Source organism: Plecotus auritus (assembly GCF_963455305.1).
Source record: "Plecotus auritus genome assembly, chromosome: 1".
Classification (NCBI taxonomy): domain Eukaryota; kingdom Metazoa; phylum Chordata; class Mammalia; order Chiroptera; family Vespertilionidae; genus Plecotus; species Plecotus auritus.
Genome location: NC_137770.1, coordinates 161,958,398 through 161,981,970, shown reverse-complemented (window position 1 = coordinate 161,981,970; position 23,573 = coordinate 161,958,398). Strand labels below are relative to the sequence as shown.

At 50.3% G+C, this 23,573-nt stretch overlaps 1 protein-coding gene across 5 annotated transcripts in view; it reads left to right on the top strand.

Moving 5' to 3' along the window:
• AKR1E2 (aldo-keto reductase family 1 member E2) overlaps positions 1 to 20,646 on the top strand; it is a 36,567-nt gene extending 15,921 nt beyond the window's left edge. The window contains exons 2-12 of one of the 5 annotated variants that reach the window (XR_013960481.1): positions 4,071 to 4,167; positions 4,967 to 5,214; positions 6,355 to 6,522; positions 8,744 to 8,860; positions 10,746 to 10,823; positions 12,422 to 12,544; positions 15,585 to 15,682; positions 17,566 to 17,638; positions 18,185 to 18,272; positions 19,770 to 19,852; positions 20,123 to 20,646. Coding sequence is in view for 4 of the 5 variants with exons in the window: in XM_080666240.1 (XP_080522366.1) it covers positions 4,969 to 5,214; positions 6,355 to 6,522; positions 8,744 to 8,860; positions 10,746 to 10,823; positions 12,422 to 12,544; positions 15,585 to 15,682; positions 17,566 to 17,638; positions 18,182 to 18,269; positions 19,771 to 19,852; positions 20,123 to 20,165 (1,116 nt within the window). In the remaining variant the exon portion in view is untranslated. Of the gene's footprint in view, positions 1 to 4,070; positions 4,168 to 4,966; positions 5,215 to 6,354; positions 6,523 to 8,743; positions 8,861 to 10,745; positions 10,824 to 12,421; positions 12,545 to 15,584; positions 15,683 to 17,565; positions 17,639 to 18,181; positions 18,273 to 19,769; positions 19,853 to 20,122 lie in introns of all 5 variants that reach the window. The other 4 variants (XM_080666241.1, XM_080666240.1, XM_080666242.1 and 1 more) reach the window with 4 other exon arrangements.
• The last annotated feature ends 2,927 nt before the right edge of the window (positions 20,647 to 23,573 follow it).

Below are 23,573 nucleotides of genomic sequence, written 5' to 3'. Positions count from 1 at the left end.
ACCCATCAGCGCCCCCAAGGCACCCAGGGCCCATGGCCTGCTGCGGATGGGCACGCCTCTCCTACCTACAACTCCAGACCCAGGTAGAGGCAGGCCTGAGCAGCCTCCCAGGGTCAGACCCTTCTCCCCCCAACACCCAACAGCAGCAGCGCTGTCTCTGCAGTGAAGCACGCTGAACCTCGCTGGGAATGCGGCCAAACCCACCCTCCTAGCCCACCTGGCTCCACCCTGGCGCGGCCCCACTGGCTCCAGGAGATTGGAGCCCTGCCCTGAGCTGGTACAGCTGCAAAACAGCCACGTACAATTTAAAGAATGGCACCAAGCGGGAAGGTTTGACAGTTACTCCCCTTTTGGCCTCACCGCACCCCTAGCACCCCTCTAACTCCCTGCCCGCCGCAAGCACCTCTAGGGATGACCACCACTACAGGGCTGCTGGCCAGAGCCGTCCCTCCAAGGCCTGTGGAACCCTCTGCAAAGCTTCCATTGCTACAGTCCCAGGAAACAATCATGCCCTCCTCCCCTAATCAGCACCTGCTACCTGCGAGGGTACCCATGAGCTTAAAAATAACAATCCCTTCCCGTTTAGACATCACTTACTTGATGAAACATTTCTAGGTTTATTAGCTCAGAACCTCCTCATGACAACCCAGTGAGGTAGGCAGAGAAGAGATTACAATTCCCGTGGTATATGCATATGTATTCAGAAATGAAGCTCAGAGAGGAAAAGTGTCAAGCCCAGTGGTTCCCAAGGTGCGGCACACGCCCCACGGGGGGTCAATTCGATTTTAAGTGGGACCAATTAGAGAATGAGTTAACAGTGAATTTTTTTGCATTTCTTATGGTTCTAGGGGGCCTCATCTACAGTGTATCCTACATAATAAAAGGCTAACATGCAAATGACTGAATGGTGGAATGACCCGTCACTATGATGCACGTTGACCACCAGGGGGCAGACACTTAACACAGGAGCGACATGTCCCCTGGTGGTCAGTGCGCTCCCACAGGGAGAGCACTGCTCAGCCAGAAGCTGGGCTCACGCCTGGAAAGCACAGTGGCAGTGGTGGGAGCCTCTCCTGCATCTGTGGCAATGCTAAGGATGTGGCAATGTTTAGGCCCACTAAGCCATCAGTCAGACATCCTCCCAGGGTTCCCAGACTACGAGAGGGTGCAGGCCAGGCTGAGGGAACCGCCCCCCCTCCCCGCCCCCCCCCCCCCCCCCCCCGCCAAGTGCACGAATTTCTTGCACCGGGCCTCTAGTATCTACTATAAGGGCTTCAGTTTTCACATATAATCTTTTTTTTCATCTGGGATTTCTCTTTTAAATAAAAAGTGCTATTTTAAGAAATTTTAAGAAAACCAAAAATGAGCCCTTCTTAAAATATGTGGGCATACGTAAAAAGCCACATAGTATGATTCCATTTATATGAATAATCCAGACTAGGTAAAGAAACAGGCAAAACAGGTTAGCTGTTGCTGGGGACTAAGGGAAGGCAGTGACCACTGGGTGTGAAAGGGCATAGCCAAAGGTTCAAAGGCTTGGAGAAAGATCTGATGCACAAACGATACAAGACAAGATTAATTTTGTTATTATGGGGGGAGGCCAGGGCAAACTCAACTATAGCAGTCAGGTTCCACTGAGTCTCCTTTTCCCAACTGCTTTTATTTACTAGAATACACAATTGCCTTTTAGGAATGCAAACAGATATATCAGATATATCAATGGTAATGTTTATAGTAAACAGTAAGATTATCAGGTTGTGGGGAGTTTGCTTTAGGCCAGTGGTAGGCAAACTCATTAGTCAACAGAGCCAAATATCAACAGTACAAGATTGAAATTTCTTTTGAGAGCCAAATTTTTTAAAATTAAACTTCTTCTAATGCCACTTCTTCAAAATAGACTCGCCCAGGCCGTGGTATTTTGTGGAAGAGCCACACTCAAGGGGCCAAAATAGGCCAATGAGTCAGCAGTAATAAAATGCAAATATTCACCGTGTGAATATCAAAGGGGAGTCCAAACAGCCTTCTGCCGGAGAAGGACTTCTCACATTTATATTAATTACTGTTGATCTTGGTTTCCAGCAACTGGGTATGGGCTTTCCTCTTGGGGAGATGAAAACAGTCTGCAATTAGACAGTGGGGCTGGCTGCACAGCGTAGGGAAGTACTTAATGCCTCTAAATTGCAGTTTAAAATGATTAAAAGGTTACATTATACTGAATCTAAATTTTAACAAAATGTTTTTTAAGAATTTAAATATAAAAAGAAAAAATTAAAAAAAAAAGTGCTACCACCAGAAGGCAGAGGAGGCCAGCTCTGGTGCTGGGTGTAGCTCAGGAGCTGGCGTGGCGGGAGGCCCCAGGTGCAGCTCCTGTTCCACATGTGGGAAGGCAAGGCCACTCTGAGCTTCTTCTGGAGCAGTCTCTAGCTCTGGAATTGCTGTTAGAATTGGTCGTATACTTGGCTCTGGCTCTGGACCTGCTGCTGGAGGTGGCATCAAATCTAATGACAATAGTGCCTCCAGCTCTACGCAGGCTTGGGTCCTGTAGTTACACAGCTGGATCTGGCTCTGGAGATGCTACAGAAACTGATGCTGGAGCCAGAGCCACTCTGGAGATGGTGCTTGAGCTGCAAGAGGAGGAGAGGTCACTCGCATGCCTCTCCAAAGACAGAACGTATCCCAGAATTTTCCAGAAAAGGACATCTTCCCAGGCTGAGTCCTCCTAATGGGTGGTCTGAGGCTAGTCTGCTCCTGCCCCTACACCAACCTCTGGCAGCTCTCCCTGAGTAGCCCCAGCACCAACCTTCCCCTTATGCTCACATGCATCCACGCTACTGCCTCCAGCTGGGTCAAAAGAAGGTAGGCACGGTGCTCCAGGTCTGGGCTGGACATGCTGAGCTGCATGTAAGTCATAAACTGGTTTAGGCCAGTGAAGTCCACATCCTCCAGAGGCTGCCCCCCACTGGCCTCAGCCCCAAATGTCCCCCACCGTGGAGACAGGAGCCCTGTCTCTTGACCCAACACCCACTCACTCCTTTAGTTTGTTCCTGGGGTCTGTCATCCTTCTGACAATTAGGGCAGAGGAATTCGTATCTAGAGAAGGCGAACAAGGTGTCACATTGAACATCCTGTGTCCTCTACCTGCTGTGATGTCCAGTGACACTGGCTGATGCCCCAACTGGAATGGAAGCAAGGGATGGTAGGGATTTTAGTCTGCTCCATTCACTGAGCTATGCCAAGTGTCTAGAAAGGGGCCTGCACACAGTAGGCACTTAATAGATCTATTGTTAATTGAATGAACCTTCTCAGATATCTGAGTGTACCTGAGGCTCCTCAGCAAGCCCCTAAGAGTCTTTGCTCTGGCTACACCCAGCACAGGGAACCGCCCAGATAGAATGTGACACCTCCTTTACAAATGGGAAGCAGCTTTTCCCAGGCCACAGAATAAATAAGGCTTGAGGCAGAGAGCTTCATGGGGAAGAGAAAAATCATAAGTAAAACCACCACCGTTAGCAGCCCTTTCCACAGGGCCAGGCACAGACACGGTCAGCACTGTCCATGGCTTATCCCACTTAGTCCTGACAGTAGCCCTCTGAGTTTGGTCCTCATAGCACCCCAGTTTTCACACAAGCAAACTGAGGCTCAGAGAGGTGAAGTGACATTCTCAAGACATCCAGCTAGGAGGTGGCAGAGTAACCACTGTGCTGTAGTGGGGGAGAAGCACCCACCTTTTCCGCAGCAGGTGTGACCTGTTGGGTGCTGGAGAAGTTTCAGTAGATAGACAGGGAGGCGGGACACAGTAGTCTGCTCTGGAGGGCAGACACCGGGTACTTTACCAGCTTTTGCAGTGTGTCTGTCTGCATGGTCCCCACCCTGCAAGTCTCATCCAGGTTCAGGGACGACTTATTTTCAGGCTGGAGTAGGACAAAAGAGGGGCGACGGATCAAACAATATAAACAGTACCAGATGCAAAAATACTTGTGGCCATATTGTGAAGTGAAAGCAGTCTATAAAGAATTTTCTGGTAATCCCACAAATAAAAAGTAATTTTATGGGTGTTTTTTTCCCCCCAGTAACTGAATAAATCAGTGAGAGGATCTCACAGCCCTCTCCCGCCTCTGAGCAGCTCACATCATCAAGGAGATGGAAGCTAATAATTAAAGGAACCAGGTGGGTCAGAGGCAGGGCCGCGCCCAGAATGACTGACCCCTTCCCTGCCCCAGTTTCTCCATTGAGCCCAGTGGGCACAGCCCGCCCGCCCCCTGTGGTCAGCCCCAGCACTGCAGCCGCAAGCCGGAAACAACAAAACACACTATTGGTTGGAGTCATCCAGGCAGTGGGGTCCCAGGCCCTGGGTGGAGGGGGGCGGGGGGGAATGAGAGAGACCTGGAATACTCTATGCCCCCAGATTCCGTCTATTGTCCTGGTCGTGGGGTGCCCAGTTCCATTGCTCAGCCAGGGCAATGACTCCGCCCAGTTCCACCTGAGGACCTGAGGCTCCAGCAAGGGTGCTCCGGCCCCTGGTCCCCGAAGAAGCGGCCCAGTGCCCTGCCCCGGCCTCCAGGCCGCCCCTGTCCCAAGCACCTCAGGGTGTAGAAAGCATTACTGGCCTTAGCGCAAAAGGTCATCGATGGGAACAAAGCACTACACACTCCTAGGGACCAGTGGAACCCTCAGGGTCCCCGCCCTAAGCACATCCAGTTGTCGAGGAGGAATCTGGCATCCCCTCCTTATCCTGGAGGCTCCTCCCCATGGGGTGGGGGTCGGGACCTACCCTAGTGCCAGGCGCCCAGAGCGGTGCACAGAGCGCCCTAGACCGGGTCCTCTCCGGGCTGCCCTGGGGGTGGCTCTGCCGACCCTGGGATTCTGGGGACCCCTGCCCATCCGCCTGGCTTGACGACTGGGACCTGCCAGGACCTCAATGCATAGCGCGCGCGCACCCCGCTTCCTAACGTCCAACTTTCTCCAGAGATGTGGGCGTGTCCACTGGCCAGAGGGGCGCGGTCTGCTATCCGGACACTTCAGAGCCACCGGCCAATCGCGGTCCCCGCCGCAGGCGCCGCCCCCCCAGTTGAGATGTCTACTAACCCGCCACCTCGGAGCCGCCAGCCAATCTGGAGTCCGCCGCGGTGGCTCACCTCCAGAGCAGCACGGCAGCCACAGAAGCCGCTCCGAAGGATGGAGAAGATTCCTGTTCTGGGCCTGGGCACCTGGAAGGTGAGGCGGCCTTGGGGTCCAGGAGAGGCGGCGTCTTTCCTTACCGCGGCTCGCCCTGATGTGGAGGGGACAGCCGCAGGGACAACCTGGGGGACACCTACCTGGACGCCCTGGAGAAACCCGCGGGGACACCTGCAGCCCCCAGCCCAACTAGTCGGCTTCCTGTGTTTGAAAGATGGAATTTGTGGATCGCAGATGATCTGGAAATGGGAGTTGTCTCTCTGATATTGCATATTGAAGCCAAATCATAATTATTCAGAAATAATGTTTGGGAAAGCCCAGAAGAAAAGATTGTCAGGCTTGTGTATAGACAGAAAGAGTGGCAGTCACCTAACTAGATCAGAGGCAACTGTTATTGGAAAGTTGTCTGTATGAAAAAGATAAAGGAATTCCGCCATTGTCACCTTGGCTTTCAACAGGAACTTTGTAACTTTGCGTCCCCTGTGTAAAACCTGATAGTGGAGCACCTTGAACTTGGGAACTTCCTCTACTTTGGCTTTCTGACCTGTTAGTGCTTTGAGACTTGGCACTAACTAACTTTCAAATTTGCTTTTCTTTTTTTTTTAATGTAGTCTTTGATACAAAATATGTTCCTTTAAGAAGTCACCTAGGAAATTATTAGAGTAGGAATTAGAATGATCAAACCCCCCCCCCCCAACTCACCTAAATATTATTCAAATTATTTCCTCTATGCACTTAACCACTCTTAGAGGCCAAGTATGTGGTTTCACTGGTGGTTCTCAGCATCTAGCCAAGGCCATGCATTTGGCAGCCGTTCAATAAGCACTCTACGGATTTAACTGTCTTGACTTTAATTCTTGTATGCACTATGTCTTCTGCACACAGCTGGGTGTAGGAGTCCACACGTTCTCGTACACAGGGTAAGGAAAAGCTGCGAAAGCTGTTGGACTTAAGTGGTATAGAATTGGATTAATCCTAATCACCTTTCCCTGATCCATGCAAAGCCTTCGTTTTATTTATTTTTAATCTTGTAAGATTACAAATATGCCATTGAAATCTATTGCCCACGAAGTGCTGCATAACCACCAACCACAAAAGCTGGGTGGCTTACAAGCACCTAGTTTATTACTGCTGCAGGTGGTCAGCCGTGCAACTCCTTGGATCTTCTTCATTCTGCAGGCGGCTCCCGGGGAAGTGACAGAAGCAGTGAAGGTGGCAATAGATGTGGGATATCGGCACTTTGACTGCGCCTATCTGTACCACAATGAGAGTGAGGTCGGAGCCGGGATCCAGAGCAAGATCCAAGAGGGCGTGGTTCGGCGGGAGGACCTGTTCATCGTCAGTAAGGTAGGACTTCGCCTGCAGGCTGCTCGGGGCTTGGGTGTTGAGACAGCTGACGTAGCACGGGGATGATTTTCCAGGTTCCCATAGAGCTGCTGACTTCATACTTGAACCAGACCTGACAAGGGCTTCTGCAGCTTTGTGCACGTGCTGGGAGTGGTGCAGGTGAAGGGGCCGGGGACAGTGTGACAAGCAGAAGGGACAACTAGAGCAAAGGCAGGAGGCATGGGGCAGTGTGGTGATGGTGGTGGGGGGGGGAGCGTTGGGACCCTTGAGAAGCTTGTTGTTCCTGGACTGAGCAGTGTTGGCAGCGAAGAGAAGGAGCAGTGAGGTTGGAGCCGTGGACGAGCCTGATCACAGAAGACCTGATCAATATTTCAGGAGTTCTCTTCTCACAGACAAAGGAGCACCGCTGAAGGTTTTACCTTCTGTTGAGCAAGTTGTTGTGTATAGAGGAGATTGTGAAGGTGAAAGCAGAGTGCCTTTGAACAGGAGGCAGAAGGCGCGAGACCTTAACAGCAGTGTCGGTGGGAGGGGAGATAGCCTGCCTTGGGACAGCACTAGACAGATAGCAAGGAAATGGCTGGAAAAGATAGCCAGGAGGTGGGCCCTGTAAGAACTGCTGGCGACAGACCTAGAGAGTGGAGAATTAAAGAATTCCTTTGCTTTTGACTTTGAAGAAGAATATTAAGGCCATTAGGCCGGGAGCAGTGAGTTCACATGGCAGCTGTCCTTCCCGAGGCTGGCTCAGGAACCCGGCTCCCTCGTGGAAGAGGAGACAGTGGATTTCACAATCTCCCGGGTGATTGCCACATCTAAATTTCCGTAATTGCACCCTAACCGGTTTGGCTCAGTGGATAGGCAGCCTTGGGCAAACTACGGCCCGCGGGCTGGATCCGGCTGTTCTATCCGGTTCTCTTGATCTCCCCTCCGCTCCTTTACTTTGAATTTATATTAGTTCACACAAACACTCCATCCATGCTTTTGTTCTGGCCCTCTGGTCCAGTTTAAGAACCTCTTGTGGCCCTCGAGTCAAAAAGTTTGCCCACCCCTGGGATAGAGCGTCGGCCTGTGGACTGAAGGGTCCCAGGTTTGATTCCGGTCAAGGGCATGTACCTTGGTTGCGGGCACATCTCCAGTAGGGGGTGTGCAGGAGGCAGCTAATCGATGTTTCTAGCTCTCTATCCCTCTCCCTTCCTCTCTGTAAAAAATCAATAAAATACATTTAAAAAATAAATGAATTTCCGTAATTGCAAGCTTCGGTGCTTTTATGTGTTACCTGGGTATAATGCTGTAACTCAAGGCCCAGGTGACCTTAGTCAAGGAACCAAATCTCTCCTGATCCTCCAGTTAGGGAGGTGGGTACCTGGGGTTCCTGTGGCTAGCCAGCAGAGGGGACGTTTGCTCCCTGCTGGATCATAGCCAGCAGAGGATGTGTGCTCATTATTCCTGAAATTTAGAAAAATCTTGGAAATATAATTTTTAAAAAAATCACTGATATAGTCACCATCTAGAAAGGGCTGTTGTTAACAATATGATGTATTCTAGTTTCTTTTTTGTAAACATACTGTACTTATAATTTGGTTTCATATATTTTATCCTCTTTCTTTTATTAATTTTTTGTTTGTTTGTTTTGCTCTTGCTGCGATGGTGCCTAAATAGTATAATAAAGGAAACAATGAGGAGAAAACAAATTACAAACTTTTAACTTCACAAAGGGTGTGGATGGAAATACTAAGTATAAGGCCATGTGTGTTAACTTACTTACCTAGTGTAATCTGCAGGATAATGAGGCCTTTATAACAGAGAACCTTTAACATAGAGTCTGTTCAAGTGGAAAACTCAATATATAAATTCTTCTGATTTTTCTCATATTTTTTCTGCCCATAGGTGTGTGTGTGTGTGTGTGTGTGTGTGTGTGTGTGTGTGTGTATATATATATTGACTCAGTGGATCCAAATAACCAGACAGCTCTCCCATCAAATAATTTCAGTGTTCCTCCCTGTCCTCCCACTTTCCCTAAGGAGAAATCAGGTAGGAGGAGCTGAGCTTTCCCTCCCTGTGAACGCCCTGGACCATTGGAGAATAATGTCACGGCCTGCTGTATTTATGGCCACCTGGTCTTGGATGTTGTTTGACTTCCAGATACTGGATTTGTGGGACCCAGGGGCAGATGTGTCAACACTGGCTCTGTGGCTGATTGTCACGCTTCTCCTCTCCCTTGTAGCTCTGGTGCACCTGCCATAAGAAGTCCTTGGTGAGACCAGCCTGCTCCAACACTCTGAAGGCCTTGAAGTTGGAGTACTTGGACCTCTACCTCATACACTGGCCCATGGGTTTCAAGGTACTGCCCAGCCTTTAACATAGGCAGCTTCTTTCCTGGTCATGCCCCAGTGGGTGGTGTAAAGAGCTGGGCCAGAGCCAGGGCACAGAGATTCCAGGGCTGCACCGGCCACACACACACATTCAGTTATCTCTGGGCCTCAACTTAGGAGAGGCTTGGCCTCGAGGACCTCTAACCAACTATGGTGTTTGCTTCTAAGCCAGTCATTTCTTCTCCAAGCCAACAGAGCAGCCCACTTTTTCCATAGGTCTTTAGGTAAAAGCAGGTATCCGGACAGAGGACATACTGCAACTCAGAGCTGCTGCTCATGTAATTTCCCGGGTCCCAGGGAGTTCCTTGGCCCTGTCTCTTCGTGCAGGTTATGATCTCTTTGGGGCGTGAAGGCTGCTTTGCCATATGGGAGATGCCTGCTTATCCACCTGCAGCAGGTCCAGAGGGTTCTGGAGGGAGATTATTTCTCCATTTGGTGTTATTCTCTCCATTTGATAGTGTCTCACACGCTCCCTGCCCCCACACCTTACACCCTGCTCAGCCGCTTTCCCAACCTCAGCCGCAGTTTAGTCCTGGCCAGGATGTCCTTGTGCAACTGCCCCAGGCCTCGATGACATCCTGCCTGACCAAGGGCTCAGGCACACAGGTGGCACTGCGAGCCCTGGAAGAGGACGCTCTCCCTACGCTGGAGTGGGTAGTGGCTGCACTGGAATCTCCCACGTGTGCTCCTTGTTTGAGGAGCTCATGGTGTGTGTCGAGCTGACAGGTTTCTTTTTAGATTAAAGGACAAAAACCACTTCATTCCTAGCACAGCTTTACTTTCAGGCTTTGTATTTAAATTTCAATAAAGGACGTAGCAACTGCCCATTAGTCATGCCGCTAGTGGAGAACAGAAGATGCCCAGAAAGTGAAATGAGAGAGGACGATTCAGAAATGATTTCTGTCTGTAAAATCTGTCTGTGCACCCAGAGAATAATGGGTAAGTGATGACAGTAGCTGTGTCACACTTCCTGTCAGCTGTCCGTGTTCTTTTAGCATTGAACCAGGCACTTTTTCAGGCACCTTACAGGTATTGTTCATTTAATCCTCACAACAATTATATGAGGCAGGTACTGTTAACACCCCCATTGCACAGAGGGTACAACTGAGGCACAGAGAGACTTAGTGTCATTATTGGGGCCCAGAAGCGGATGCTCAGTCAGACATGCGTTACTCTGCCTGGCCCTCACCTTCTAGCAGATCCCTGAGTGGCTCCTGGTGGTCGGCAGCCCTCAAGGACAAGGCCAGGTAGCACTTGTACAGAGGTCTGGACATATGTCAACATGGGAGGGTGCTTTGACATGAGACACTTAGTTGCTTCATCATGAAAATTCCTAAAAAATGTGGATCAAGCTGCAATTTTAGAGGTTGTTCCCACCATTGCTTAAGAGAATTATTGAAGCCCCTTGTATTCTGGCTTCAATATCTCTCACCGTGATGTGAATTCTAAGAAAAGTAGAGAAGAGCCTCGCAGTGGACTTGGGAGAAAGTTGACTGAGCTCTAAGGATAAGAAGGCAAGACCCCTTTCCCTCTTTTTTACCTGAAATTGCTAAACAATGTTCTGACAATGGGCAAGGATCCTAGGTCCTCCTTTCCTGACATGTGAGAGGTGGGCAGTGAACTTCCAGGCTGTTGGGAACTTTGCTGGCCACCGAGTCCACCCAACCTTCAGTCTTATAAAGGTGGAGGTAGGGCATAGAGAAAGGAAGTCACATGGCAAGGGCTGTGCTCGGACCCAGACCTTCTGGCCTAGCATTCTTTCCCCATGTCTTGATTCTCCCTCCAACCAGTCTCCTGTTTAGAGGGTGACTACCAATAAGCCCCCACTAAGCTCCTGTCTTCTTGTTCTGACAGCCTGGGGAGAAAGAGCTGCCCCTGGACCACAGTGGCATGGTGATTCCCAGTGACACTGATTACCTGGACACGTGGGAGGTAAGCTGAGCTGGCCAGCAGCATCTTCCTCCTACTGATGGGCCTCGAATGGGAAGCCAGGGTTCCTGAGCTCCTTGCGTTCAGAGATACCAGGTTGTCTCCTCAAAAGGCAGGTGTGCAGCACAAAGGGACACCTGTCTGTGGGACTCAGAGCCCAGTTTCCTCTTGTTCATCTCTCTGAAATGCGTATTTTAAGGATAACTAATCCAGACCTCCCTTTATTCTTAAATGTTTATTTTTGTATTGAAAAACATCACATGGTCACTATAGAAACTACAGAAGAGTATAAAAAGAAAATCAAAAGTCCATTTTCCATGGCCACTTCTAGTACTTTATAGTTCCTTTAGCTCTTTTGTAAGAATTTCAGAATGAAAACTATGACGGATGGTGACATTGGGGTGTGTCTTAGAGATGCATGGAGGAAGGGACCACATTTCTAACCTGCTGCCAGCGTCCGCACAGGAAGTGATGAGGCCTGAAGTAGAATGTTGAGCATGGGAGTCAGGGGAAGTGGCAGGTGTGAGGTGTGGAAGTGAATTGACGGTGTGGCAGGAGGAGAGGAGGTTCCTGCTGACTGTGGCTTCTAGTCCAGCCCACCAGGCGCCTATAATCTTACAAATCAACATGAGGGTGGGTGTGAGGCATGGAAAGAAAGGAGGTTCACATTGGAACTCGATGAGTTTAGGGAGACAAGATGCTGGAGCCACTGGTGTGAGATGGACAGGTGCAGGGGTGGGAGTGCCGGAGGTCATCCAGGCAGAGGGAGGAGGGGAGCACAGTCAGGGAGGACCTCCCAGGTCAGGTCGTCCTCTAAATGGGCAAATCGACCTTACTTCACAGAGATTAACTGAGGTGTCTGATCTGTTGGGAACAGTGCCCGAGGGGCTGCAACCCTTTGGTCACAGGGTCATAGACACTGCCTTTCCTGAAAGGCATGGCTGCAACTCTGGGCTGTTTGTAGCATGAGTGAGGTCAGAGTGACCGTGCAGTGCACACTGACATTGGCCGCCAGCCCTGTGGCCACTAGGACTCATGCTGACTACTTAGCCTGGCACCAGGCCACGCTCTTCCTGACTCTGAGGGCTAGTCTGGCTTGCTGGCCAGTGGACAGCACAGAGTAGGGATTCTGCCCTCAAGTCCCTTCCAGGGTAAAAGGTGGTGGGTTAGAATGATGGTGCATCATCATGCTGAGGAAGATGGTCATTTAGGTAGAAACTGGGTGAGCAGATACAGTCCTCAGTGGACATCCTTGCCAATATTGTATCAACAGAATTCAGAGTAACAGAAATTATAGGTACATGTGTGGAGTGTGAGCTAAATGCCCTGTGTTCCTTATTTGATGTAATCCTGTGACACGGTAAGGTTGTAACCCACTTGGCAGATGAGAAAATTGAGGCTTGTGAGGTCATATAATGATGAAATGGGGGGAAACTTCAAGTACAGAAATGCTTATAACACATGAAGTCAAATATTTTAAGATATTTTAAGATTTTTGGCGGATCCAGTTTTAAGATACTGTGCGAAGGATTTGGGGTCACAAATTACTAGTGGAGTAGACAGAGCCCATGCACCCAAAATAATTATATTGTTCTCTCTAGGCCATGGAGGACCTGGTGGTTGCAGGGCTGGTGAAAGCCATTGGGGTGTCCAACTTCAACCACGAGCAGCTGGAGAGGCTTCTGAATAAGCCCAACTTGAGGTTCAAGCCATTGACTAACCAGGTGAGTGTGGATGGCTAAGCAGCTTGAAAGGATGGAGTCGGCTTTTCAGCTGTTGTCTCCACGTGGTTACACTGGAGCATGAAGTAGGCATTTTCTCCTGTGGCTGTCAAAAGTCATGACTACGGCACTAGCCGTTTTGCCTCAGTGGATAAAGCAGGGTCCCGGGTTCGATTCCAGTCAAGGCCATATACCTTGGTTGCAGGTTCCTGGTCCTGGTGAAGGTGTGTGCAGGATGCAACCAATCAATGTGTCTTTCTCACACTGATGTTTCTCTCTGTCTCTCCCTCTCCCGTGTACTTTCTCTAAAAATCAATGGAAAACTATCCTCAGATGAGGATTAACAACAACAACAAAGCAAGTCATGACCATGGAGGACTTAGGCAAATGGCAGGTGTACAGGCAAGATCTTTTTAAAAGTCTCGTCTGGTGAGGTGGAGTCCTTGGAAGGCAGGGTTTTCACTTCAGCCGTGGGGTGATCACCAGGTATGCTCAGAAGGGGCAAAGGGTCCAGCCGGTCCTGATCCCTCGTTAATGATGGTCAGAAGTGGTGCTGGCTTCCTGGGGTCACACCAGGGACCCTCCCTCTGCAAGATCACAGCTTCTTCTGTGAGACTTTAATGCTGAGAAATGACTTGTGAGGAAAGGGTTACAGTGTTTTCTAGACTAGCTGCCTTCCTATGTAAAAACGGTCACTTATTTTACTTAAACTTTTATTAACGTGTTGTGTACCGTACATGCAAAAAAGTGCACACATAAGAATGGAGCTTGATATGTTCTCATAACTGGACCTAGCTCTGGACCAGCCCCCAGAGCAGGGGTGGGGAACTTCTGGTCCACGGGCCATATAAGACCCGTGGAATCATTTGGTCTGGCCCTGCCAAGGCATTAGGGGTGAGTTAATTAAATGTTTGACTGAATACAGCAGGCTAATTTTTAAGTTGATCATTTGGTATGGCCCTCGAATGATGTTATAAATATTCAAGTGGCCCTTGGCAGAACAAAGGTTCCCCACCCCTGACCCAGAGGAAGAAACAACTAAGAGCCCCCGCCCTGCTGCTTTCTAGTCCCCGCTCCTCGCCAAAGGCAGACACTGTTCTGATTTCTGACAGCACAGATTGGCCTTTGGACTTTATATAGAAAACTAGAGGCTCTGTGCACAAAATTCGTGCATGGGGGTGTGTGTGTCCCTCAGCCCAGCCTGCACCCTCTCCAATCTGGGACCCCTTGAGGGATGTAAGACTGCCCATTTAGGCCTGATCCTAAATGGACAATTGGACATCCCTCTCACAATCCAGGACTTCTGGCTCCCAACTGCCCTCCCCTGAAGGCCTTGCCCCCCTCCCCCCAACTGCCCTCCCCTGCAGGCCTGGTCTCCCCCAACTGCTCTCCTCTGCAGGCCTGGTTCCCCCCAACTGCCCTCCCCTGCAGGCCTGGGTCCCCTCCAACTACCCTCCCTTGCTGGCCTGGTCTCCCCCAACTGCCCTCCTCTAATAGCCTGGTTACCCCTAACTGCCCACAACTGCCTTCCCCTGCAGGCCATCTTGTGGCAGCCATCTAGTGGTGGCTATCTTGTGTCCACATGGGGGCAGCCATCTTTGACCACATGGGGGTGGCCATCTTTTGTCTTGGTGTGATGGTCAATTTGCATATTACTCTTTTATTAGATAGGATGTGACACGCTATGTGCTCTTCTGCATCTGGCTTTCCTTACTCAGCATTGTATGGGTCAAGTCCTCCTGTATCCAGGTGTGATTTGTCCATCCTTGTTTCCCTGTGGTATTCCATCCCATGACTATCCTGTCAATTGGTGATGGGCACATGGGTAGTTTCCAGTGTAGCGATATTAATAATAGAACATTATGTTCTATTCTTTTTATAAATAAACTTTTTCAATGGAGGTATAACACAAGTACAGAAGAGTGCATGAATCTTAAAGGACACAGCTCAGTGAATTTCCACACGTGACCAGACTCAAGTCTTCAGTACCCAGGGCAAGAGCTGGAAGTCCTCAGCCTTCTGGGAGCTCTTCTGGTCACCACCCATGAGGAGTGGTCGGTGTCCTAACCTGCAGCCTCGCTGAGCTCCCCTGCTTTAAAACCTCACAGACTGTTCCTGTCTGTGCATAAGCATTCAGTTCTGTGTCGACTTTTGTTGAGTGGCACTTTAAATCATGGGGAGGGGTGTGGCCTGGTCTGTGGGGTGAGGAGGGGCTGCAGGGTCTGTTTCCTAAATACCCTGGGGAACCCTTAGGGAATGCACCCTCAGAGGAGTTTTCAGAGAGCCAGTGGCTTATCTTTGGGGTCCCTGACAGCTCTGCCTGTGGGTCCTGACAGCTCAGCTGGGAACCAGTGAGGGCACTGTCCCTGGTTCTGAATTCACTTCTGATCAGCTTCTACCAGTCTAGTACTTACTTTGAGTTCACACGGAACCTGGAATCATACATGAGAATTTAGAGAGTGGGGAGGACACAGGAATCTGCTCCTGATTTTCTTACACCATCCTTTGGAATCAGCTGTAGCACGTGTTTGTCACACGTAACTCCCCAGCTTCCTTCATTTACTCAACACTTACAGAGCTTTGCTCTATGCCTAGCTTATTCCAGAGGTCGGGGGCATGTCTTGAACAAAAGAAAATCAGACCCAGATCCCTGCCTTCAGGGAGCTTATGCCCTAGTGACAATAATAGACAGTTGCAAAGAATGACAACATGTAAGATGTCAGCTAACGATCCATGCTACAGTATAAGGTAAAGGCAAGGAGGAGGTGGGAGGGCCGCACTTTTACCTCAAGCGGTCAGGAAGAGCCTTGCTGAGCAGGGATTCTTGAGCATTCAGATGGGAAAGGTGTTCTTGAGCTTGCTTACAGCGGGCTGCCTCTCGGAGACCCCTCAGCTCAGCCTGGTACTTCCCAGGCATGGCCACGCGAGCCTGAAGGTGGGCCACGTAGCTCATCAGTGATGGAGCTAGGGCATTGATGTGGTCCTCTTTTATAGTGCCCTGTTAGTCACAATGGTCTCTGGTCAGCTGTGATTCTCTTTGCAGATTGAGTGCCACCCATATCTCGCTCAGAAGAATCTGATCAGCTTCTGCCAGTCCAGAGATGTGTCCGTGACTGCCTACCAGCCCCTCGGGGGTTCCAGGTAGGGGTTTGTGGCCAGAAATGGATGCATGCCTCAGTTTCATTTACAGAGTTAGGTTTAAGGAAGGTGTAGGCAGGCTGTGGAGACCACAGACCCTCAGCAGGTAAGACTGCCAGCACCCTGGCCTCGGTGGGCTGGGCTGAGGGAGGAGCTGGTGCACATAGTACAGTCATCTTCAGTGGCTGCCTCCAGAAGGGCAGTGATGTTTAAGGGCCATAACCAGCAGGAAGCAACCTCTTTGCTGAGCTCTTTCCTGGTACCTCCCATGCTCTAGGGACGGGTCACAGACATCCTGATCTCTACAGAATCATCTTCCCAGAACCCGAACTGTGTGCTGTGTCCCCTACATCAGCGGATGAGCCACCACCCACTGGCCACGTGGGCCAGAAAGTTATTCCCTGATTGATCTCTCCTCCTACCCCAATCCAACTTGACAGCAAGCTGCACTGGTTATTTTGCCAGGAAACTTGGATTCTATCTCTTGATCTCTGTTCTCACATAATGCCTTCATTAAGTACGAATTCTCTCCGAATTCTCTCCGGTGATTACAGCAGCCTCTTCACACCTCCCAGGTTTGCCTGGTTCTCAGCCACTGTTCACACAACAGCTGAAGGGAGCCATCTCATTGTGACTGTGTCATTCTCCTGCTTACATATCCTTCAACTCCTGGTCTGGCCCCTGCCTATTTCTACCTATTCCTGCATCATGCTATGCGCCAACCATCTGAAACTATTTCGAGCTCCTGCTTTCTAGTCTCTGTGCCTTTGCAAATACAGTTCGCTTTACCTGGAAATCTTCTTCTTATCTTTTTTCTTAACCTGGCTTACTCCAGTTTCTAATATAAGGCTCAGTTCAGCACCACCTCCTTCAGGAAGCCCTCCCGATTTCCCCTTATTTGTGTTGCATCCACAGCCCTTATCACACTATCTTGTCATTATTTTTTTCTCATTCTCTTCTACTTGTCAGAACTGTTTGAGTTGTGGGGACTGCATCTAAGTCATGACTCTCATACCAGCCCCTAGCTCAGTGCCTGGGACGTATTAGTGGTCCAGGAAAGGCTGAGATTATTGGACTGTTATTGCCTGTGTGTTTCCCATGTGAAGTGGGGCAAATGTGTGTGAAGTTGGTAGAGTGAGGGAGTTCCTAGCGTCTGGGTTGTATTCACAGCTGAGCTTGGGGTGGAGGAAGCCAGTGAGAGAGTGGGTGGTGGGAGCTACGTGAGAGAAGGGAGGTGGCCGATGTCCCACAGCCAAGTGGGGTGGGTTCTGTTTGGCCCCTTCATAGACATTGAGGATGGTTTTTATCTCAGTAAATGCTTGAAACACAGTAACTGCTTAAAAAACGTTCACTAAGAACAATAGCTCTTCAAGGGCTTAGGGCCTGGCCGCTTGGCATCATGGAAGGGCAGACCCAGGGTCAGTCTTCACAGTCTCTGCATAAAGGCTGCACAGGTCCACTGTCTCAGCTTTCTCTTGGGATTTGAGGTGAACATTTCTGAGATGCTATCCATTATCTACTTATGCTGATGGTGCTGTAGACAATACTCTAGGTCTTACAGAAGAGGTCAGAAGTCCCAGGGGCACAGCACAGTGGAGAGCCTGTGCTTTAGACACTCCGATGTTGCCATCTGGGTCTCCAGACAAAGCACCGAATAGATGTGAAGGCCAAGTGTTCAGCTGCATCCTCCCAAATGTCAGCCGTGGTTATCACTAGACGGTGGATTTGGTGACAAGCTTTTCTGCACCATTTAGATTTCCCACACTGAGCAATTATCATGATCAGACAAAAGTAGATCTAGAGTTTCCATTTTGGAGAAAGTCTTGTTTATTCAAAGAAGGAGGTGCACAGATTTGGTCTCACAGCCCCTACAATGTTCTCCCTAGTGGGGGTGTGGACCTGATGGACAACCCTGTGATCCAATCTATTGCACAGAAGCACCAGAAGTCCGCAGCTCAGGTAGGTGGGTACCCGCTGGGCTGGGAGGGCCCCTCTCTGCTCACTGCAGGAGCCATGCGTGGGCATGAGCGGATGCCTCGTTGTGGCCCAGCAGGTGACTAATAGAACTGTCCGGTGTTCACCAGCCCCTTGAGGACGCTGTGGTCCCATTCATTCAGGCCCCAAGATCAATTCTCTACATGCCGTGGTCCCAGGCTTCCTCCCGCAGCCCACCAGTTGAGTGGACCCCAAAGGAGTTTATGACTCTCTTCCTTGCTCTAATGTCCAGCGGTTCGTGGGACTGGACATGATAGCGAACTCTGTTAAGGCGTTGGCAGGTCCTCTGAGCTCCTGGGGCCAGCAGCCATCCCTCCAGACATTCTATGGGACAGTGCAGAAATGCCACTTTTCTCCTAAGGACCGTGGACTGGAGCGCTGGGCACTACAGTGCCTACTGCCCGGGTCACTGGGCTTCCCTGCACAGTGAAACGTGACTCGTAGGGGAAGCATTTGGCTTCTGACTCCACCTGATTCCCTTGGTCTCATAATATCCGTTTTCCCCAGCAGATTTTGATCCGGTTTCAGATCCAGAGGAATGTGATCGCCATCCCCAAATCCGTTAACCCGAAGCGGATTCTTGAGAATATCCAGGGAGGTGTTCTCCTTCTCTGACATCAGTGGGTTTGGGGTCATGTATGAACTAGGCAGCTACACACTGCAGCAAGCAGGCTGGCCTGCGAGGCTCTGACACAGCAGAGGGGCGGGGAAGCACAGGCCACGCCCAGAGGACACAGAGCTGCGCCTGGCTGACACCCACCTGGAGATGCAGACAAGATTAAATGGGGAAGGACAGGTGATGAGGGGCCAGGGTGCCAGCGGGGCCACCTGCCACCCAGCGCCTACTCTGTGCCCCAGCACCACTCACTAGTGCTGTCCCAGGGCTGCCCACCCTGATGAGAGGGACCCTTCCAGACTGTTCGCTTCTCCCCTTAACCCACACTGCCCAGGGCCAGCTCCCCCTCCAGGCAGAACTGCTAACAGGGAGCCCATGGTTTCTGCTAGGCATCCGTGGAGGATCTCCGGTGGGTAGGGGCGGGTCGGGGCCTGTCCCCTCCTGAGTGAAGATGGACTCATGCCCTGCACCTTCTTTCCTGGTCCTTAGCGGCGGCTCAGGGCTGGCTCTCCCGTGTGAAAAGCTGTGGTTGTAGGAGCAGGTCACAGTCCTCAGGCCTGTTAGGTGCCAAGTAAGGGGGCAGCTTAGAATACATTTAGAAGGAACAGAAAGTGTGAGCTCAAAAGTACAGTGTGTTACTATAAATATTTCTCTTTTTTCTGCGGCTAGAGAGAGCAGTCTGGTTCCTGAATAGAGGCGGCTGGGGATTGAGAAAATGAAAGAAAGAGACAGACACAGAGATAGAAGGAAAAAGCTGGGACCAGGTGGGACGGCTGTCCTCTGATGGAGAGACAGTGACCCAGAGCCATACGCCTTTATTTTATAGTCTGATTATAACAAGATTAACGTGTATACAAATGTTTTTGTTTTGGCAACACTTGCTGCACCTCCCACAGCCCATTAGCTACTTAGGAAGGAACTAGGGAGGGCTGCAAGGTCAGGCTTAACAATGCTAGGAGAGCTCTGCCCTCCAGGCTGGGACTTGTTTGTGGCCCTGCCACAGGTCAGCCCGAGGCTTTGACCCTGGAGCCTCCCTACCTGTTACGGCTATTATTAGAGTTAATGCTCTGAGGCCCAACTCTCCCTCACTGCTGGGGCGTGTGGATCACATGTTTGTGTTTTGGATTTGTGGTATTTTGTTTTTTGTGTGTTTTGTGAGCACTGGGAAAAATCCTTCACTGCACCCTTGGACTGTCCTAGTATGCTCCTCACTCCTGTGGGACGAGCACAGCACAGATCTCATCTTTCCAAGGGTCCCTGCTGTAGCCCAAATGGCCCAAGTCCCAGTGCATCCTGGGAACTGAGGCTGAGGGCCAGGGAATGTGCCAGGTGCCACATGAAGTGTTTCTTTTACATCCTAGTGTCCCCCACACGCCCAGCACAGTGCTCAGCAGGTGATACGTGCTTGGTTAGGTGGTCAGTGCTCGGTTAGGTGTTCACTGAACTGACATTCCCATGAACGTTTAATTTTGGTTCCAGGTGTTTGATTTTGAATTACCAGAAGAGGATATGAATGCCCTTTTCAGCCTGGACAGGAACCTCCGACTGACCAAATTCTCCACGTAAGAACAGCTCCTTCACTACTCTGGAAATAGAGGAAGCAATATTCAGGTTGAGCCATTGGTTCCTGGATGGATAGTTATCATATGTTTTAGGTTATGAAATCATCTCAGAATTCTTTCCTATTTGGGATTGGGCTGGTGAGGGAACCCAAAGATGAATTCTAGACACTAGAGAGTATAAAAATATATAATTGTGTCATTTAAAAATGTTTCCCTTAAAAATAGTAATCCCTCTTTGTTTTTGTCTTTGACTTGTTCCCCCGTTTCCAGAGCTGTAAATCACAAGGACTATCCTTTCCACGTAGAGTACTGAGCCGGCTCCCGCTCCCTCTCCCCCCCCCTCACCGCCCAACAAATCCAGGGCCAAAGGGCTCCCGCCCAGCAGCACAGGGCTCTGCCTCAGAGGCACAGACAGCCTGGCCACTGGCCAGGGATGGGAGGGACGGAGGCTAAGCTCCCCAAGAAATCATCAGACTCAGTGAGATTGAAGGAGGAAGCGTCTGAGAGTGTGCTGCCCCACGGAGTACTGGGAGACCAGCATGAAGAACCTCTACAGCTGCGACTCAGCTTCAGCAATGAGCCCCTCCTCTCTGCCACCCACCAGTCCCCCCCCAGATGATTTTACAGCGAACCCCTTACCTTCACACCTGGAAAGGAAGACTGGGTGAAAGTGGTGAGCTGTCTTAGTTCAACAGAGGCCTTTTTTCTTACTTACAGTCTAAATTTTAATTTTAAAACACTAATGTTTGAGAAAGGTTTCTGGGAAATCAGATTTAATCAGACATAAACCTGTGAAAACAAACCAGAGATGGATGTGGTCATTTCCCCTCATGCTCTTGGTGTTCAGTCCAAGACAGTGGAGTGGATCTGGGGCAGGCGTTCTGTCCCCTTAGGAAAGGACAGGGTGGGTATCCACGCAGGGCAGTGTGTGACTCCTGCCCCCTGCACGTTCCTTCCAGCTTGGCCCAGGAGCTCCCGCCCCCTGGGACCTGCTGCCAGGGCTTCTGGATCATCTCCACCACACATCCTGCCCAGCTCCAAGCCCCGCTCCCACACACATCTCCAAGGATGGGACTTACTTCACCCGCTGGGCATTTCCAAGGACTGTGCCTCCACAGGAGTTAGCTACTCCTGGTTGTTGCCCCGACACCCTCACCTCAGGCTACCATCCTCGCCCAGTGGTGAAGCTGTCTGTGTGGAGGCCAGCCGGTCACAGACTTGACGTGTTTTCTGCCTGTTTCTCACGGGGTCTTCCTCATTTGTGAGGCCATCCCTCCTGCTGTTTTGAGTGCTCTCAGGACTCAGTGCACCACCCATACCCCCTTGAGGTTCAAGCCTCAGTGCTTAGTCAGGGAGCTGACACGTGGCCCTGAACCCCCAGCCTCTGGCAGGAGCAGTCGAGGAGCTTGTCCGTATCTGCTCCTGAGGCCAACTAGCCGGAGAGGGTCCAGGGCGGGAGTCCCAGGGGTCTCCCACCCACACGGCCTGGGTGTGATGCACCTGGCGGGGTGGAGACACACTTCTACCACAGGCAGAGGGTGGTCTAGAGTGCCCGAAACAGGGACGGGCAGCACGGGCCCCAGACGCTAATGTGCAAAGCTGCAGTCTCCTGGCTCTTCCCGAGCGCACCATTGGCCTGACCGGTGGCTAAATCAGCAGACACTGGCCTTGGTCTGTCTGGGGAACAAATGTTTGGTCCAACCAAGCCATGGGTGTCCTCAAGCCCTGACGGTGTGGCCCGCACGTCCTGCCTGTGCTTTCACTCTGCTTGTCTGTTTGGGGCCTGGGGTTCTCCCGTTGGGCTCACGGGAGAAGGGGTCCCACCCGCCCACCCAGACCCCTCTCCTTTTACTGGGTGGGGCCATAGACACAGTCTAGGAGTCTCTGTTTGGTTTCCAGTTGATGCATGACACCCGGAGGACATAAAAACATCAGTGATAGGAAAACAAGCTTTCTCTACTGGAGTGTCCGGGACAAAGTCGGTGGTCTTCCCTTCTTTCGGTCCTGAGTGTGTGACTGCAGAGGCGAGGGTGGCTCTGCTATGTGTCTGGGTCTTTGTTCCTGAGAGACAGAAGCCCGTGTCTCAGCCCCTCCTCCAGCACAGCAGGTTCTCATTACCCGTGTTATAAGCAGTTAGACAGACAAGAGCAGAGCAAGGACTATGGGCCAGGTACAGACACTCACCAGGGCAGAAAGCCCCGGATCCCTAGCAAGGGACAATACCAGGAAAACAAGGACCTTGCCCCCAGAGTAACCTTTCCTCCCCTAGCATATTGCTGGTCATGCGGTTTGGAAGCCCTGACCTTTCCCTCCCTAAAGATAGCATCTAGGCCTCAGCTGTATTTCAGCTTCCAGCCCAGAAAAGCAACAAAACCAGACAAGTGACACTGTGGCTGTGGCTGACTCAGGACCAGCTGCATTGACTAATGATCCCCTGCCTTGGTGCTGACCAATCAGTGGAGACCATGACCCTGAAAGAGCATACCTGGAAAGCTGATGCATATTCTATTGAGACCTTCCCCTGAAACCTCCCCTGAGATTTCCACTTGCAAGAGAGAGAAATATGCTCAACACAAAGGACCCAGGAGGAGCCCTTCCCCAGGGGAGCATGCGGATACAATTTCCTTCCCCCTTCTTTCCTCTAAGGGACCCCAGGAGACTTGCCACCAGGGGAGCAATGGGCAGGGGCATCTCCTCCCAGGCTAACCTCCTGAACCTGTCTGCCAGACCCCCTTTTCTCTGACTTCCCGGTGAGCCAAAGCAGTCAAGCCTAGGATCTCCTGTTTGCCCTTCTTTGTTTCATTGTCCTACGTATATTTTTGCTGCAGCCAGTAAATTCTTATATACTTTGCTACACATTGTCTCTTTATTGAAATCTTTCCTTCAAGAAGACAAGTCTTGCTGTCTCACCACTAACACCCACAGTGGTTTTGTTCTACAAAGTTACCGCAAACACAGAACTCGCAGGCACTGGAACTACTGCTTTGAGTCTCTGGTCACAACAGTTTCATCATCCGATCATACATCACCTGTTCCATGTGTGCTTCTATCTAAAGACACCTTATTTTGCATTTACAGTGTTGGGTCATTAGCACTGAACTCAGCCAACAGCACTGTGATTCACGCCTGGACAGAGCTTATCTAACATTTACTTTTCCCATAAAACACTCCACAGCCTCCTTGCTCTTAGGAACAATAGGCAGCACTTCAGCACTACTTTGGGGACATGTTTAAGCTGCTATAAAATACTTTATTATGTTAGGTTAAAAAGGCTCATTTTCATGAATTGATTGACAGATGTTTCTTCTTTATGTTAAGTATAAGAAAAGTTCTGCACAATTGCCTAATAGAGTGTTATTATTAATACTGACAATATTTTTCTCTTTCATTAAATCATTCCACTTGATACAGAATGCAAAGAAATCAGAAAAGTTCAATGAAAGAAAATAAAAGTGGCCTAAAATATTCAGGATTCAAGAATAATCATTTCTGTAGTGGATCCTTCTAATCTTTGTTCATGTCTATGACGTACAGAGATAGATCAGTTTTATAAAATCCTATCTAACAAAAGAGTAATATGCAAATTAACCATCACTCCGATACACCCACAAGCCATGCCCACCAGCCATGCCCACCACCCAATCAGGATCGAATATGCAAATAAACCCAACCAAGATGGCTGCAGCCACAGAGAGCAGGAGGGAGGCTTGGGTTTCCCCGG